This window comes from Ailuropoda melanoleuca, chromosome 9 (assembly GCF_002007445.2).
Source record: "Ailuropoda melanoleuca isolate Jingjing chromosome 9, ASM200744v2, whole genome shotgun sequence".
NCBI classification, from domain to species: Eukaryota; Metazoa; Chordata; class Mammalia; order Carnivora; family Ursidae; genus Ailuropoda; species Ailuropoda melanoleuca.
The window spans coordinates 39,079,303-39,099,072 of record NC_048226.1 but is presented as its reverse complement, the minus strand read 5'-3'; the positions used below and the strand labels follow the sequence as shown (position 1 = coordinate 39,099,072).

Sequence of the window (19,770 nt, the reverse complement as noted above, 5' to 3'; positions counted from 1 at the left end):
TTTTTTTTTTTAAAGATTTTATTTATTTATTTGACAGAGATAGAGACAGCCAGTGAGAGAGGGAACATAAGCAGGGGGAGTGGGAGAGGAAGAAGCAGGCTCATAGCGGAGGAGCCTGATGGGGCTCGATCCCATAACGCCGGGATCACGCCCTGAGCGGAAGGCAGACGCTTAACTGCTGTGCCACCCAGGCGCCCCTTGATTGTTACTTCTTAATGGTAATCTTTTGATTCCCACCTATTTTGTGTTCCATAGTCATTGAGCTTTTTCTGCTTTCCTCTTTTCTTCTCCCTTCTCCTTTTATAAAAAATTGTTTTGAGTATAGTTGAACACAATGTTACAGTAGTTTCAGGTGACTCTCGTTTTTTTTTTAAGTTGGGTTATTTCTGCCTTGTCAGAACATTTCATTCTCTGTCCCACCTTTGTTTTAACCTTCAGACCACACTTAAATATAGAAAATGCTTTGTCCTTTTGCAAAAGTTTTCCTGGCCATCTCTTGGTTGGTTGAAGCTTATTGTCTTGTAGATTGCTCAAGAAAGGCTTAAATATTCCTTGACATCTTTCATATTTAAAACTTTTTCTGTAACCTTAATACTTGAAGGACAACTGGACTAGATCCATGGCTCACCTTTTGTTTCATTGAGATTCTTGAAGATTTTGTTGCCATTTTGCTCCATTTTCCCTTGATTTTGATTTTGTTTTTGAGAAATCTTATGCCACTATACTTCATAAAACATCAGGAAAGTAGTAGTAGTAGTTAATGTATCAGGAGCATTCTTCCATATAGCCATTTTCCTGCAGCATCATTCTTAATGGCTGCAGTTACATCCCACATCCTCTGTAGTTAGGTTTGTTTGGTTTTTTTTTTCCAGTGTCTTTTTGTAATTATTTGAAACAGAGATTGGCAAATATTTTCCTCGAGAAGCCAGGTAGTAAGTATTTTAGACTTTGCCCGACATACAGTCTGTGTTGCAATTACCCTTGTTTGGTCAAAACAGTCATAGTATATAAATGAATCGGCTTTGGCTCAAGGATCATAGTTTCCCTGCGTTGGATTTCAATGTTACCTAAACAGAGCTGTTGACTTCTTTCTTAGAACCCTTTTTTTAAGTTATGATTGTTTTTGCATTGAAAAATGAAGGGTAATTTTCTGGGTTGCATAAATGTTACCAGAACGCTCTTTCTTAGCAGACAACACAGGAAAAAAAAAAGAAAAAAGCAAAAGCAATTCCAAAAGGAAAAGTTAGGATGTTTTTCAAAAGACAATAGCAAGTCTTTAACAGTGAAATCGTATATTCATTACTTTTTATAGTATATGGAAGTCTTAGCTGGCCTTTATGAGCAATATAAAATGTTACTAGCAGCATCTAGAATAAGTGAATTGGTGTTTATGACCAATAAGAAAATATATTCAGAATTAAAATTTTTGATATATAATGAAGATCAAGGTTCTTTTAGTTGTGTTTTATGAATAACATTGTGAACCTTTTCAGTATGGATAACTAATTAGAAAAAGTGGTGAGGAATTAATACACTTCATTATGGAATAGTAAATTACTGAGAGCAAAATTCCAATTTGATGAAAGAACTTTTCAAGATAGTCTTTTTTTCTGATGTCAGATTTTAAAGACTGAACTAAATCCAGGGTATTATTAATCAGGTCTTTAAATTTGCACTTGTCTAGGAAGATTAGGGCAATTAATACTTGTTTAATTATACAGTCTCTTACATTTATGGCCAGATACACCATAAAAGTCTAGACTTTCTTTTTGAATGTTTTGAATCATAGTATTTGAACAGTAATCTTTTTTAATTTAAAAAAAATTTTTTTAAAGATTGTATGTATTTATTTGATAGAGAGGGCGCACCAGCGAAGTAAGGGGCAGAGGAAGAAAGCAGACTGTCTGCTGAGCAGGGAGCCAGATGTGGGGCTCGATCCCAGGACTCAGGATCATGACCTGAGCCAAACGAAGGCAGACGCTTAACCACCTGAGCCACCCAGGCGCCCCAGTAATTTTTTTTTAAAGACTAAGATAGCTTCTAAATATGTAGATGCTCTTGGATTTTTTTGGTTTTAAAAGTATTTTTTAAAAATAAGGAAATAATTATTTATAATTGATTTATTGAACAGATAGTTCATAGTGCTCAGATCAAGTAATAACTTCATTTGTAATTCAGTTTGCTTATATGCTTTTGTAAATTTAATTTTGCTTAAGATAAAATTTTACTTAGTTTTAAGAGGGATCTGGGTCTGTAAATAGTTCCCTTAACTGCTTTGTAGGAAGGGTAGCAATAAAATTAGTCCTTTGAGGTACACCTGAAGACCATACTTAACAGTGAGAATATCACATTGATTTGATTTGTTACCCTTTTAAAATCTTTCCGTTTTTAAGTAGGTAGAAATGGAAAATCTTCCAGAAAGGAATTTAGTACTGTGTGAAAATGATAAAATTTTGGAATTACGAAATAAGGAAGTTAAAAATGGTGGTGGTGAGAGTATTTATTTCATAGAACCATTTTTCTAATCTGTCATCTATAATTGCTTTGTTTATCTAAGTAGGCATACCCTGTGTGACTCTATAGGTAAAGTATAGTTTGTTGTAAATCCTTACCTTTCTTTGTTTGTTTTTTTGGGTTGTTTTGTTTTGTTTTTGTTTTTTGTTTTTTGTAAATCCTTAATTTTCTAATTGAAAGTGCAAATAGCCGCTGTAGCATCATAGGCAATTGTAAATGCACATGTATTACCTTTGCAAATTGTCTTTATAAATAAATGGAATTTTCTCCCCTCTGTTGCTGTTAATATGGAAACCACTAGTATAGGTTTATGAGAGGATTAAGCCCCAAGGTCCTAAGGAATCCAAAGATGTAATATATATCTTTACACCTGTGAATCTGGAATAGTTCTAGCTCTCTAATATCCTTCAGAGAATTGAGGAAATAGTCACATATATAGTTTTCTTGTAGAGCTAGTCTCTTTTGCAGGCTCTCAGTCAGAAAAGGCATTAGAGGAATGGTTTGTCAGACAAGTGGGAGCAATAATTAACCAGGAAAAGGAGAATTAGCTTAAGGAAACTGACAGCAGAGGCAGTCTTACCTTTTTTCTAAAACTTCTGTCCAGTATAGTAGTTGTTAGCCACAAGTGGCATTTTAAATTTAAATTAATTAAAATTAAATTTAAAAACCAATTTTTCACTTGTACCTGCCATATTCTAAGTATTCAGTAGCCATGTGACTAGTTTACTACGTTTCCGTCATCTCTGAAAGTTCTGTGGCAGTACTGTTCTAAAATTCTTTGCCTAACTATATAAAAAGCTATTTTTATATTTTGGATTACTTTTATTTTGTGGATTATTTTAACAAGTTCCAGTAGAAGAATTACAGAATCAAAGAGTATATAGATATTTTTGTGTCTTCTTATCACTGTTAATTTTTTTCAAATAGTACCAATTATAGTCTTACCAGCAGTTTTCACTTTTAATTTTTTCCAGCATTGGATGGATTGCTACATTGCTATTCTCCTATTAACCTCCTCCAATTCTAGATCAGTTTAAACAATGTTAAACCATCTGTGTTCTTCGAGGTTGATATAAGATAGATGGCATGGATAGGTACATAAATTCACTGAAATTGATGTGGAAAATTTTTGTATTTGCATTTTTTGTGAAACATTCTTGAATTTTACACCAGATTCTCTAAGGCATTAGTAACCTTATGTGGTTTAGAGCTACTGCTACAGTTCTTATTCTGCAGAACAGGAAGATAATAATTTAATTTTAATATTTTTTGCTCACTACTGGTTCATCAGGAAACAGAGTTTTTGAAATAATGTATGCATTTTAAAATTTTTTATGGGAAGGTCATTAGTTGCGTCTTCTATTAAGTGTTGTGGTGATTATTTTTTTATTTGATGCAAACACTTAAAAACAGTATTGGTGGTGGAAAGGGGTAGCAAAGACATTTGTTTTTTTCCTCCTAAATTCATGAGTATCTCTAACTACTGTCCTCATACTCTTTACAACTTGTGGTTGGCTAATATTTAAAATATCTCAGAGCTTCAGTGACCTTTTCAGTTCTGCAAAACAGCTATCAGAAGAGTGCTGAGACATCTCCCCCCTCAAAAATAGTCTTTTTGATAGCCTCTTGCAATACACAGTCAAAATCATTCAAAGTAAGTGATCTCTGTGGTCAACAGTAACCCAGAAAAGCAGTGGGGATAATAAATTGAGTGCCTGGAAAATTGCCAGATAAGTACCCCTGGACCTGAAGTTCTGTGTTGCTAGATTTATAGTTTGAATATCAGAAATTGAAGTGTTCTGCTCATTCAGTAAATAAATGGATTGTAAAAAGTTTAGTGAGGCCCTCTGGAGAGAATACATCCCCGTTCTTTTTTTTTTTTTTTTTTTTTTTNNTTTTTTTTTTTTTAAAGATTTTATTTATTTATTTGACAGAGACAGCGACAGCCAGCAAGAGAGGGAACACAAGCAGGGGGAGTGGGAGAGGAAGAAGCAGGCTCATAGCAGAGGAGCCCGATGTGGGGCTCGATCCCATAACACCGGGATCACGCCCTGAACCGAAGGCAGATGCTTAACCGCTGTGCCACCCAGGCGCCCCGCATCCCTATTCTTGAAGAGAAAAAAATAGAAAATTAAGATGAGTAGTATAAGTACAAGTATAATATTTTATTATTTTTGAAAATATTTTACTTATTTATTGTAGAGAGTGCGAGGGGGAGGGAGAGAGAATCTCGAGCAGACTCCTCGCTGCGTGTAGAACCCAACACAGGGTTCGATCTCATGACGCTGAGTTCATGACCTGAGCCGAAACCAAGAGTGGGATGCTTTACCAACTGAGCCACCCAGGTGCCCCAGCATAGTACTTTAAATGTAGAGGGAGGAATGGATTATTGGGGTGAGGAAGCTTCACAAAGAAGATAGTAATTGAGGTTGAGCCTTCAAGGGAGGAAAGAGTTTGAAAGCGAATGGTCTAGGTAAAGCTCTTTTGGTTGAGGAAAAGGCATCTATAAAAGGCATTCATAAAAAGACAAAATGAGCTGATATTGGTAGAGCTGAATGGGGATAAATTTTTTTTTAATTTTTTTTTAAAGCTTTTATTTATTTATTTGACAGAGAGACAGCCAGCGAGAGAGGGAACATAGGCAGGGGGAGTGGGAGAGGAAGAAGCAGGCTCCCAGCAGAGTAGCCTGATGTGGGGCTCCATCCCAGGACCCTGGGATCACGCCCTGAGCCGAAGGCAGACGCTTAACGACTGAGCCACCCAGGCGCCCCTGAATGGGGTAGATTTAAAGGCCTCAAATGTATAAGGTTTGGACTTGATTGAACTAATCTATAAGTGAAATGAGGGTTATTTTTTACACCTATGTGTATTTTCTATTTATTGAGTTTAACTATAAAAAGCATTAGATCTGTGCTGACCATTACGGTAGACATTTGCCACATGTGGCGATTTAAATTTAATTCAGAGTAAAATCATTTTTTTAGTTGTGGTTGCTCAGTAGCCATATGTGGTGAGTGGACAGTGCAGCTCCAGAACTCTTCCATCCATCCAGAAAGTCTTTGGACAAAATGTTACTAGATGTTTATATGAGGAGCTATCATAGGATTTAAAAGTTCAAGAATGAAAACTTCTGTTTTAGTTGTGGTTTCATAATACATACAAGCTTTGTAAAAGATATGTAAACAATGTAAATTAAGAAACAATCAGTTTGAATTTATTAAGAAATCTCCTCATTGAAATAACTCTGATATGAATGATCCTCTCCTAATTTGTTTTCTCCTTTTGGATTTTTATGTGTTACACCTTCTTGAAGGTCAAGGTGCTTTCAAATTATTTTAGTATGAATTCAGGGACAGGTTGTATCCTAATCTTTTTAGTTGATTGCCTGTTTAATTAATGATTTTGATTAAATATGCTGTTCTGTTATAGTGATAAGTTTTGAATCTAAGTGAACCACGGATTTAAAATAAAATTAGAAGACCTTGGGGCACCTGGGTAGCTCATTCGTTAAGCCTCAGACTCTTGGGTTTCTGCTCAGGTCGCGGGATTGAGCCCTATGTTGGTCTCAGCCCTCAGCCAGGAGTCTGCTGGAGAGTCTTTCCCCCTCCCTTTTCCTCCCCTCTATTCCCCCCCAACACACACACATGCACACGCTGTCTATATATATAATAAATAAAATCTTTAAGAAAAAAATAAATAAAAATGAAATGAAATTAGAAGACATTATGATCAACTAGGTTCTTTTTCTATGTTGTTGATTATTCTAGGATTCACTGGTGTTTCCTTTCAATTGAACAAAGCCTCAGAATGAAAAAAACAAGGCTCTGCAAAGTCATGGAATAAAATTACAGCATCAATAGAAGTGACTAATTAATTTATATGTGTTTCTTTTCAAGGACGACAACTCCCGGAGAAACAAAACTGCTGGCTTCTGAAATTTATGACATTCTTCAGTCTTCCAATATGGCAGATGGTGATAGTTTCAATGAAATGAATTCACGTAGAAGGAAAGCTCAGTTTTTTCTGGGAACTACAAACAAACGTGCCAAAACAGTAGTTTTGCACATAGATGGTCTTGACGACACGGTAAGACTTATAAACACATTGGTTCATAAGATGGGGTGGGGAAGCAGATGATCCTCCTTCTGACCTTTCAGAAGGTCAGTAGTAGCCTGAGGCTGTGTCACAGTGTCTGTGTCATTTACTTTATCTCATCATGTAGGCATTTTATTACCTCACATCGCAGGAAGAGGGGTAAGTATCATACCATACGGTATTTTGAGAGATCACATTCACATAACTTTTATTACAAAGTATTGTTGTAATTGTTCTATTTTAGTAATCATTATTGTTAATCTCTTACTGAGCCTAATTTATAAATAAACTTATCATATGTACGTATAGGAAAAAACATAGTATATATAGGTTGCGGTACTTTCTGCAGTTTTAGGCATCCCCTGGGGGTCTTGGAACAGATCTTCCTGTGGTTAGGATGGGGATAGTTTCTTCAGTGACACTTGCCAGCAGTCTTGAAGAATAAATCCCACGGGAGCATTTTTCTAAAGGTGTCAGTTAATCAGAGCACACAACAATTTTAAATATGTACGTCCTAATAATAGAACTTCAAAGTATATGAAGCCAAACTGACAGAAATGATAGGAGATATAGACAAATCCACAATTAGATCTGGAGATTTCAGCACCACTGTCAATTAATAGAACAAGTATACAGAAAATCAGTTAAGGGTATAGAAGACTCAAATAGCACTAACAACCAACTTAATCTAGTCTATATTTATAGAACACCCTATCCAGTAACAAGATAATATTCATTCTTTTCACATACATGTGAAGTATTTACCAAGGTAGACCTTATTGTGGACCATTAGAACAAGTCTTAATAAATTTAAAAGAACTATGCAAAGTATGTTCTCTGAGCACAAGGAAAAGCAAATTAGAAATCAGAAACAAAGTTATTTGGAAACCCCCCAAATATTTTGGAGGCTAAATAATGTATTTCTAAAATAATCCATGAGTCAATAAAGAAATCAAAAGAGAAATTATAAAGCATTTTAAACTGAATAAAAATGAAAATGTGATATCAGAATTTGTGGGGGGCTGCTAAAGCAGTGTTTGGAGGGTAATTCAACAGCACCAAATGGCTAAATATTTGTATACAGGAGAGAAGAGTTCTCAGTGACCTAAGCTTCTACCTTAAGGAACTAGAAAAAGAAGAACAAATTAAATCCACAGTAAGCAGAAGAAACAAAACAAATCAGTGAAATGAAAAGCAATAGAGAAAACCAGTGAAATCAAGAGCTGATTCTTCGACATGATCAATAAAATTGATAAACTTGTAGCCAAACCGATCAAGAATAAAAGTCACAAATTATCAATACCAGAAATAAGAAAGAAAACATCACTATAGACCCTATAGACATTAAAAGGAAAATAAATGAATGTTTTAAATAACTGTATGCCAATAAATTTGATAATATAGATGAAACAGGAAAATTTCTTGAAAAACACAGCCATGGTTTATTCAAGAGGAAATAGATAACTTGAATAGCTCGATATCTATTAAAGAAATTGATTTTGTAATGAAAAACCTTCCCATAAAGAAAACTTTTGTCCCAGATGGCTTCACTGGTGAATTCTACCAAACACTTAAGGAAGAAGCAATACCAGTTGTACACAATTTTTTATTTTTTTAAATTTTTTTATTTTTAAGAGTTTTTATTTATTTGACAGAGATAGAGACAGCCAGCGAGAGAGGGAACACAAGCAGGGGGAGTGGGAGAGGAAGAAGCAGGCTTCCAACAGAGGAGCCCAATGTGGGGCTCGATCCCAGAACTCCGGGATCACGCCCTGAGCTGAAGGCAGATGCTTAATGACTGAGCCACCCAGGCGCCCCTGTACACAATTTTTTAGAGTGTAGTATAGTATAGGAATATAGTAATACTGAATATAGCATAGCATTTTAATATATTGTGATATTAGAATGCTTTAATAGTCCTATAGGNAATTGAACAAAGCCTCAGAATGAAAAAAACAAGGCTCTGCAAAGTCAAGGAATAAAATTACAGCATCAATAGAAGTGACTAATTAATTTATATGTGTTTCTTTTCAAGGACGACAACTCCCGGAGAAACAAAACTGCTGGCTTCTGAAATTTATGACATTCTTCAGTCTTCCAATATGGCAGATGGTGATATTCAATGAAATGAATTCACGTAGAAGGAAAGCTCAGTTTTTTCTGGGAACTACAAACAAACGTGCCAAAACAGTAGTTTTGCACATAGATGGTCTTGACGACACGGTAAGACTTATAAACACATTGGTTCATAAGATGGGGTGGGGAAGCAGATGATCCTCCTTCTGACCTTTCAGAAGGTCAGTAGTAGCCTGAGGCTGTGTCACAGTGTCTGTGTCATTTACTTTATCTCATCATGTAGGCATTTTATTACCTCACATCGCAGGAAGAGGGGTAAGTATCATACCATACGGTATTTTGAGAGATCACATTCACATAACTTTTATTACAAAGTATTGTTGTAATTGTTCTATTTTAGTAATCATTATTGTTAATCTCTTACTGAGCCTAATTTATAAATAAACTTATCATATGTACGTATAGGAAAAAACATAGTATATATAGGTTGCGGTACTTTCTGCAGTTTTAGGCATCCCCTGGGGGTCTTGGAACAGATCTTCCTGTGGTTAGGATGGGGATAGTTTCTTCAGTGACACTTGCCAGCAGTCTTGAAGAATAAATCCCACGGGAGCATTTTTCTAAAGGTGTCAGTTAATCAGAGCACACAACAATTTTAAATATGTACGTCCTAATAATAGAACTTCAAAGTATATGAAGCCAAACTGACAGAAATGATAGGAGATATAGACAAATCCACAATTAGATCTGGAGATTTCAGCACCACTGTCAATTAATAGAACAAGTATACAGAAAATCAGTTAAGGGTATAGAAGACTCAAATAGCACTAACAACCAACTTAATCTAGTCTATATTTATAGAACACCCTATCCAGTAACAAGATAATATTCATTCTTTTCACATACATGTGAAGTATTTACCAAGGTAGACCTTATTGTGGACCATTAGAACAAGTCTTAATAAATTTAAAAGAACTATGCAAAGTATGTTCTCTGAGCACAAGGAAAAGCAAATTAGAAATCAGAAACAAAGTTATTTGGAAACCCCCCAAATATTTTGGAGGCTAAATAATGTATTTCTAAAATAATCCATGAGTCAATAAAGAAATCAAAAGAGAAATTATAAAGCATTTTAAACTGAATAAAAATGAAAATGTGATATCAGAATTTGTGGGGGGCTGCTAAAGCAGTGTTTGGAGGGTAATTCAACAGCACCAAATGGCTAAATATTTGTATACAGGAGAGAAGAGTTCTCAGTGACCTAAGCTTCTACCTTAAGGAACTAGAAAAAGAAGAACAAATTAAATCCACAGTAAGCAGAAGAAACAAAACAAATCAGTGAAATGAAAAGCAATAGAGAAAACCAGTGAAATCAAGAGCTGATTCTTCGACATGATCAATAAAATTGATAAACTTGTAGCCAAACCGATCAAGAATAAAAGTCACAAATTATCAATACCAGAAATAAGAAAGAAAACATCACTATAGACCCTATAGACATTAAAAGGAAAATAAATGAATGTTTTAAATAACTGTATGCCAATAAATTTGATAATATAGATGAAACAGGAAAATTTCTTGAAAAACACAGCCATGGTTTATTCAAGAGGAAATAGATAACTTGAATAGCTCGATATCTATTAAAGAAATTGATTTTGTAATGAAAAACCTTCCCATAAAGAAAACTTTTGTCCCAGATGGCTTCACTGGTGAATTCTACCAAACACTTAAGGAAGAAGCAATACCAGTTGTACACAATTTTTTATTTTTTTAAATTTTTTTATTTTTAAGAGTTTTTATTTATTTGACAGAGATAGAGACAGCCAGCGAGAGAGGGAACACAAGCAGGGGGAGTGGGAGAGGAAGAAGCAGGCTTCCAACAGAGGAGCCCAATGTGGGGCTCGATCCCAGAACTCCGGGATCACGCCCTGAGCTGAAGGCAGATGCTTAATGACTGAGCCACCCAGGCGCCCCTGTACACAATTTTTTAGAGTGTAGTATAGTATAGGAATATAGTAATACTGAATATAGCATAGCATTTTAATATATTGTGATATTAGAATGCTTTAATAGTCCTATAGGAGTTTCTTCTGAACTCATTCTACCTTGTCTACTTTTTTTTTTTTTTTTTAAGATTTTATTTATTTATTTGTCAGAGAGAGAGCACACAAGCGGGGGAAGCAGGCTTCCCACTGAGCAAGGGACCGGGTTCTAGGATCCTGGGATCGTGACCTGAGCCGAAGGCAGACACTTAACCAACTGAGCTCCCCAGGCATCCCTACCTTATCTGCTTTTAATATTAGCTTCTTCTGCTTGCTTTTGATGAGTGTGTATCATCTATTCATATCTGTAGTTCAAGATTTCTTATAGGCACTATATAGTTGGGCCTTGCCTTTTATTTTTTTTTAAGGTTTATGTAATTATTTATTTAAGTAATCTCTGCGCCCACCATGGGGCTCAGACTCACGACCCAGAGATGAAAAGTTGCACGCTCCTCCAACGGAGCCGGCCAGGTGCCCCTTGCTAATCGCTTTCTGTTTGTCCCTTCAGTTCATTTTTCCCTTTTCCTTTTTCTGCCTTTTGGACTAATTGAATGTTTTTTATGATTTCATTTTATTTCCTTTGTTTGCTATTATTAGCTGCAGTTCTCCTTCCTTTTTGTTGGTTGATTTAGGGTTTATTTTATATATCTTTAATTTTACTGTAGTGCAGCTTCAATTAATATTATTTCACTTCATAAATAGTATAGGACATTTAGAACATTATACTTCCATTTCCCCTTTCTTTGCCTCTTTGCAGTTGTTACATGTTTTACTCCACCTATGTTATAAACCCCAAATGTATTGTTATTACTTTACGTAGTCTATTTTAAAAATTTTTTTTAATTATAAAATACAGAGAAGTATAAAATTTACTGTCTTAACCATTGTTAGGTATACAGTTCAGTGGTATTAAGTACATTCATAAGGTTGTGTAACCATCACCTCTATATTTCTTACGAATGTACGGTTTTTATCTTGTAAAACCTAAAACTGTGTACTCATTACACAATGACTCCCCTTTCATCCTTCCCCCCGGCCCCTGGCAACCACTATTTCACTTTCTGTCTCTATGATTTCAAAAAAATCAGTCTCTTTTAAGACATTTTAAAATAAGAAAAATGTGTTTCTGTCCACGTCCATTTTTGCCATTTCCAGGGCTCTTATTATTCTTTTGTGTAAATTCTGGATTTTCATCTGATTTCATTTTCCTTCTGTTAACATTTCTTATAGTAGTACAGGTCTGCTGGCAATGAATTCTTTCAGGTTTTTTTAATTGAAATACACCATTTTGAAGTGTACAATTCCATGCTTTTAGTGTATTTACAGGGATGTGCAGCCATCCCCATAGCCTAATTCCAGAACATTTCCTTCCAAAAGGAAGCTTCATACCCGTCAGCAGTCACTAATCCTGCCCCTGATAATCTCTAATTTACTTTTTGTGTCTATGGAATTGCCTCTTCTGGACATTTCATATAAATGGAATGATAGGCTGTGTGACCTTTCATGCCTGGCTTTCACTTTAGCATAATGTTTCCAAGGTTCATCCCTACTGTGGCATGTATCAGTACATCTTTCCTCTTTATAATATTCCATTGTATGGATGTCCTATATTTTGTTTATTCATTCATCAATTGATGGACATTTGGGTTGTTTCCACTTTTTGGCTATTATGAATAATTCTGCTATGAACACTGGTGTAGAAGTTTTTGTGGATTTATGTCCTCAGGTATCTTGGATATGTTCCTATGGTAGAGTTGCTGGATGATACATTAACCTTGTTTGAGCAATTGCCAGTGTTTTCTACAGTGGCTGCACCATTTTACATTCCCATCAGCAGCATATGAGGGGTCACTTTCTCCACAGCCTTGTCAACATACATTTCTGTTGTTTAATAGCTATCCTAGTGGATATGAAGTGGTATCTTATTGTGGGGTTTTTTTGTTTTTGTTTTTTGTTGTTGTTTTATTGTGGTGTTAATTTGAATTTCCCTAGTGACTATGATGTTGAGTATCTTTTCATGTGTGGCCATTTTTCAGTGGTTGATTTAGTGTTTATTGTATCTTTTTTTTTTTTTAAGATTTTATTTATTTATTCGACAGAGAGACAGCCAGCGAGAGAGGGAACACAAGCAGGGGGAGTGGGAGAGGAAGAAGCAGGCTCATAGCGGAGGAGCCTGATGTGGGGCTCGATCCCATAACGCCGGGATCACGCCCTGAGCTGAAGGCAGACGCTTAACTGCTGTGCCACCCAGGCGCCCCTATTGTATCTATCTTTAATTTATCCTGTATTTTCTCTTTTGGAGAAATGCCTGTTGTCTATTTTTGAATCGTTTGTCTATTCGTTGTTGAATTCTATTAGTATCATGTATTACATTGGTGATTTTCATGTTTTTTTAAAGATTTTATTTATTTTTTGTCAGAGAGAGAGAGCGTAAGCAGGGGAGGCAGCAGGCAGAGGGAGAAGCAGGCTCCCCGGTGGGCAAGGAGCCTGACGCAGGGCTTGATCCCAGGATCCTGAGCTGAAGGCAGACACAACCAACTGAGCCACCCAGGCATCCTGGTGATTTTCATACATTGAATCAACCTTTCAGTCCTGGAGTAAATCCCAGTTGGTCATGGTGTATTATCCTTTTAATAGGCTGTTGGAGTCAGCTTCCTGGGATTCTGTTGAGGTATTTTGTGTGTATATTCATACAGGGTATTTTATAGTTTTATTTACAGTTTTCTTTCATGTGATATCTTTTTCTGGTTTTGGTATCAGGATAATACTGTCTTCATAAACTGAGTTGGGAAGTGTCTGGATGAGTTTGTGGAAGACTGCTGTTGATTATTCTGTAGATGTTTGGTAGAGTTAACAAGTGAAACCATTTGGTCCAGAGCTTTCTTTGTGGGATATTTTCTGTTTTTAATTTAATCTCTTTACCTGTTATAGGTCTATTTTTTTTTCCTAGAGTCAGTTTTGGTAATTTTATTTTTTTATGAATTTGTCCATTTCATTGAGGTTATCGAATGTGTTGGCATAATGCATTGTTCGTAATATTCACTTATAATCCTTTTGTTTCAGTCAGATTGGTCATAATGTCCTGTCTTTTATTACTGAGTGTAGTAATTTGCATCTTCTTTCTCTTTTTTTCTTAGTCTAGCTATAAGGTTTATCAGTTTTATTGATCTTTTCAAAGAACCAACTTTTAGTTTCATTGATTTTTTTTTCCTATTTTTTTTCCCTTTTCTCTATTTCTTTTTTTCCCTGCCATAATCTTTATTATTTCCTCCTTCTGCTTGCTCTGGGCTTTCTTAAAATGGAAATTTAGGTTACTGATTTGAGATTTTCTTCTATTTTAATGTAGTTATTATAGCTTACAAGTTTTTGTTTAAGCAGTACTTTCTCTGTATGCCATCAGATTTGGTATGTGGCATTTTCATTTTATTCATCTCAAAGTATTTAATTTTTCTTGTGATTTCTTTGACACATTGGTTATTATTTAGGAGTTGTATTATTTCCATGTATTCTGAATTTTCCAAATTTCCTTCTGTTATTAATTTCTAATTTCATTTCATGTGATTTGACAGCACTGAATGATTTCAGTCCTTTTCAGTTTATTGAGGCTTATTTCATGGCCTACCATGGTCTATCCTGGAGAATGTTCCATGTGTCCCTGAGAATGTATACATTGTTGTTTGGAATATTCTAAGTGTTTGTTGAGTATTGTTGGTTTATACTGTTGTTTAAGTATTATTTTCCTTGCTCATCTTCTGTCTACCTATTCTGTTCATTTTTTTTTTTTAAAGATTTTATTTATTTATTTGACAGAGAGAGACAGCCAGCGAGAGAGGGAACACAAGCAGGGGGAGTGGGAGAGGAAGAAGCAGGCTCCCAGTGGAGAAGCCTGATGTGGGGCTCGATCCCAGAATGCCGGGATCACGCCCTGGGCCGAAGGCAGACGCTTAACGACTGCGCCACCCAGGCGCCCCAATTCTGTTCATTTTTGAAAGTCAGATATTGAAATCTCTTAACTCCTTCAGTTTTGTATGTCTGGAAGAGTATTTTTTTTGGAAAGATTATTTTCAGTGGGTGTGAAATTCTAAGTGACAGTGGTTTTTTTTTTTAACACCATACTTGAAGACATTCCTTCACTGTTGACTTCCTTGCATTGTTTCTATGGAGGATTCTGTTGTTCTTACTTGCGTTCTTCTATATATAATATATCTTATTTTTCTCACTCTGCCTGCTTCTAAGAGTTTCTCTTTCATCACTGCTTTTGATCAGTTTGTTTATAATGTGCCTTGGTATAATTTTCTTCATGTTTATTCAGCTTCTTGGATCTCTAGGTTTATATTATGCAGCAAATTTGGACAATTTTTTTCCATTATTTCTTCAAATATTGTTTCTGTCCCCCTTTCCCCTTGGTCTTTCAGGGATTCCTGTTACATATATTCAACCATGTGAAGTCTCACAGCTCACTGATACTCTGCTCATTTTTTTCAATTCTTTTTTTCTTCTGTTTCATTTTGGATAGTTTCTGTTGCTGTATTTGCTAAATTTTTCTTTTGTAAGTGTTTAATTTCCTGCTAATCTCATTCACTGTATTTTTTTTTTTTACCATAGACATTGTTTTATTTTATTATTTTATTTTTTTATTTTAAGTAGGTTCCATGCCCAAGATGGGGCTTGAACTTGGGACCCTGAAATCAGGGGTTGCATGCTCTGCAGCCAGCCACCCCTTATTTTATTTCTAGAAGTTTAATTTGGGTCTTTTTAATATCTCCTTAATATGTTTATACTTTTCTGTATTTGAACATACAGAAAATGGTTGGAATAACGTTAGTGTCCTCATTTACTAATTTAACATTGAAGGGGGTATGTTTTATTGTGTTGTCAGAGGAACATGAGAACTAAAAAGAGGGTATTAATAACCCTTGAGAATGCAGTGGTAGCCATTGAGAGTGCCAGAAATGAAGGATGCAGTGATATTTATAAATACCAAGTACTATAAAAGCAGTGACTCAAACACTGAACACTCACTGATTCTAACATCAGTCTATCAGAATTATCCTCAGAGATTTTTAAGCTAGAGTGTGGATCAGCAGACCTTTTCTTTAAAGGGCCAGATAGTAAATAGTTTAGATTCGGCAGGGCATATGGCCTCTGTTATAACCACTAACTCTGCTATAGTATGAAACGAGCCTCAAACAGTAGGTAAACGGATGCGTGCGGCTGTGTTCCAGTAAAAACAGCTGGTGGACTATAGTTTGCTCACCCTTGAGCTAGAGGAACCTAGCTTTGTTTTTCAGCATTTTTTTTCTGTATTCTTCCATTCCTTTTGAATTAAGATTTAAATTAATACTGGCTAACTTATTTCTGATAAAAATTATTAAAACTAAGTATTAGTAATGAAGTTTGAAAAAATCCATCAGGAATTATTAGTCTGTTGATCTTACAAAATTTAATAAACTTGACTAAACACCACCCCTGCCCTCAAGAATGAGTTGGTAGAACTGAAATAGGGACATTGCTACCCCCTCCCCCCCAATGTGGTTTGAGTTGATTTGTTTCTTTCTATTATTTTGCCAATTTTAATAATAATTTGTTGGGTTTTTTTTACCTTTTCAGTCTCGGAGAAATCTCTGTGAAGAGGCTTTGTTAAAAATTAAAGGTGTCATTAGCTTTACTTTTCAAATGGCTGTTCAAAGATGTGTGGTGCGGATCCGTTCAGATTTGAAAGCAGAGGTAAGTATTTTAAATGTCTGAATGCTTGATGTTATAGGGAAACAAATCAGTGTTCAAAATTGTTCCTTTTAATCCTGGCCTAGGCTTTGGCATCAGCGATAGCATCAACCAAGGTTATGAAGGCTCAGCAAGTTGTGAAAAGTGAAAGTGGAGAAGAGGTAAATGCTTTATGTAGTTTTCTTTATACCTAACTGACTCTTGATTATTCTTTATGCCTAGCAGGTTGTTAGTATTTTCAGGCTGTTAGTTGCCAGATACACAGGAGTGTGGTTGGGTCAGATTACATGTTTCTTGGCCAACAGTTAACTCTTTCAGAGAGAGAGAGATCTTTTGTAGATTTCAAAGTCTGCTCATATTTTGTGGATTTCAGAGTCTGTTCTTTATCTCCGTGGAAACAGCTTCCTAATTTTATATGGAAATAAAGGATATCTAGTTTCCCTGTGTTGGTTTTTAATACTTCTTTCTAACCTTAGTTTTGTCAATCCAAAAAATAAAGGTCTGTTCCCACCGGGGATAGGTAAATACAGTGAAAGTCTTTGCCTCTTGCTACTTTTGCTACTAGCTTTGTGATTGGGAAAACAAGTCTGTATTCCTTTAGCTTATTTGTCTTGCCATAGAAACAAGTTTCAGTGGCCCTTCAGGGGCCCGCAGTAGCCTGATACTTGCTTTTGTTTTCTTTAAATAGACAGGAATTGCACATTTATTCCTGGAGCCTCAGTAGAAAAGCATCTTAGTTTTCATGTGTATTTCTGCCTTTCTGTGCTCAGTAGTTGGGCCTACCTTCATGTAAGAGGAAGATTTTTAAAGGAATATAGCCCCTGAGAATATATATGGTGATTAGAATGAGGAGTAAAGTTGACCTTTAACTTAAGACATATATATCTGTGTCCTTTATGGTGATTTTGTAATAACTCTTCACATGTTCTCTGTATCAGATGCTGGTGCCATTCCAAGATACGCCTGTGGAAGTAGAACAGAACACAGAACTGCCCGACTACCTGCCCGAGGATGAGAGTCCCACAAAGGAGCAAGACAAAGCAGTGTCCCGGGTCGGTTCACACCCAGAGGGTGGAGCTAGCTGGCTGAGCACAGCTGCAAACTTTTTATCCAGATCCTTTTACTGGTGACTTCACTGTGGGTCTCAAGGACTGTGTGAACCAACAAGGGGCCAGTTTTCCATTGTTGTGGTGAACTGTCAAGTGCAATTTGCAATAAGTTATCATGAAAAGTTTTTAGATTACATGATTGCGTATGCTGCATTTTACATTTTATTGGACATTTTGCCCCACTCAGTGGTAAAAAGGACAGAGGCTACAGGTGGAGTTCTTTGTTTATGAAGGTATTTTGGTTTTGTTTTCCTTTAATTGCCTCACTTTTTCAAAAACATGGGTCCACTGTTAAACCAAACGTGTATATGTGCAGCTTTACATTTTATTTTACATGAAGCACGTGATTAGGAAAACTCGTTTTCTCCTCAAGCCTCAGGACCTATCTGAAGAGAAGTTTTGGTTTTTTTGTTTTTGTTTTTTTTTTTTTAGCCCAAGTTGTGCATGAATTACTGAACATTTTTCTCTGCTTTTCTTCATGAAAGATACTTGCTTGGGTATCCTTCACTGAAAGTTAAAACCATTTCTCATTATCCCTCTCTTGTGCCTTTTTTATTTTGCCAACCATGTTTATAGAAAGAACATTACTATAGAGACATTTTGTGAATTAAAATATATCCCTATGAACATAGCAGTCCCCTAAAACTACAAGTCTACAAAAACTTTGCAATCTTATTTGTTGTAATTTTAATAAGATCAACACAAAATCAGCCGAGAAGAAGGAAACGTGTATATTAGCGAAGTACTATTGGAGACTATTTGAATGTGATCAGATGTGGCTCCAGTTGAATATTGTTCAGTTTGGTTTATATCAGCTCTCACGAGTTCCGTCCAACATAATACTGGGAGCAACTCTAAATGGTCTCTAGGCGTTACTTTGTGATCGTATACCATCCTTTGCTAGGAAAAAAAAAAATAGTAAAGAACCGACAAACTTGAGAAAAGAAAACAAAAATTGAATGCCTGTAATGCCATAGTGCCATTGGGTAGAGTCTGACCTTAAACATGAATTGCTTGGCAGATGCCTGTTCAGTAGGTGTTTCCTTGTATTGCCTTTTGTGAATTTATTATGAACATGCAATCATACTGAGTGAAAAAAAACAGACTCAAATTATTGCTTATAAAGAAAGAAAGCCAGCATTGGTCCACTTAATCTTGTTCTCATGTCCAGCCAGAAAAAAAGAACTTCAGTGAAGGTAAGATAAATAAATATAAATATATATACATATATATTTTTTTGGTAAATAAGAACTAATTTACGTATATGTAATGCTTTATTAAATTCCTGAAATATTTGGCAACTAAAATTTTCCTTTTGGAAATCCAGCCAAATCCAGATAAATTATAGTGCTAATGTGATTAAGAAACTAATATGGAGAAATTGAAATTCTTTTTCATCAACATGTAGAGCTGCTATTTTGTTGCTTGTGGAGAATGTGAAGTGAAAATTGGACCCTGGAGGGTTTCCTTGCATTTTCATCGCTTCTCTTTTAGAGAAAATTAAAAGCATCCAGTGTCACTGGAAAAAAAAAAGTAAAATACTTCACCAACAAGAATCTTGAGTTCACGACCTTTTGGAGGGAGGGGTAGTGAGGGGCTCGGGAACAATGTTTTTCCTGTGTCTGGGCTCTGATTCAGATGACACGCACAACTGAAAATAGAAGCTTTCAGGGCATGTATCGCTTTAAATGCATAATACAACTTGCTGCCAGAACCAGATGTGTTGAAAAATGAAAACAAAACCACCTCCTTTCTATAGCCATTAAAACAAAGTTTACTGTTTAACAAGTTTGTATTTTATTTTGCATTGCCACACATCTGCCTGTTTAAAAAACTACATCTCTTTGGTAGTAATGGTTCAGTACAAGTAGGTATTACAGCTTGATGTCTGTGTGTTCTAATTCTAAGTGTTCTTTTATTCTAGGTCTTATAGAGCAGTTAAGGCAACTGTAAAGGCATTTTTTGAAATATATTGTAAAATAATAAAAGGTAACATAATTAAAATTGAATGGATATTGCATTTTTGTGGTATAAGCATTATTGATTACTCTTGAGCCTGTTCGTATCCACACTGCCTGGCACCTTCTCCTAGCTCCCTGCAGGTGCATTACCCGACTCATTCCCATGCATCTTCCCTTCATCTCCTTCCCAGCACACCTGCCTCTCCCTGGGTTTGGATCAGCTGCTCCTGTACGTACGTACACTCATTG

The 19,770-nt window shown here is 35.7% G+C and overlaps 1 protein-coding gene across 2 annotated transcripts in view; it reads left to right on the top strand.

The window, feature by feature from the left end:
• The window catches only part of ARMC1 (armadillo repeat containing 1), a 37,621-nt gene extending 18,057 nt beyond the window's left edge, over positions 1–19,564 (top strand). For both annotated transcript variants that reach the window (XM_011221197.3, XM_034668134.1), the window contains exons 4-7: positions 6,411–6,600; positions 16,338–16,454; positions 16,538–16,612; positions 17,390–19,564. In XM_011221197.3, the coding sequence (XP_011219499.1) occupies positions 6,411–6,600; positions 16,338–16,454; positions 16,538–16,612; positions 17,390–17,581 (574 nt within the window). In that variant the 3' untranslated portion in view covers positions 17,582–19,564. The remainder of the gene's footprint in view (positions 1–6,410; positions 6,601–16,337; positions 16,455–16,537; positions 16,613–17,389) is intronic.
• The last annotated feature ends 206 nt before the right edge of the window (positions 19,565–19,770 follow it).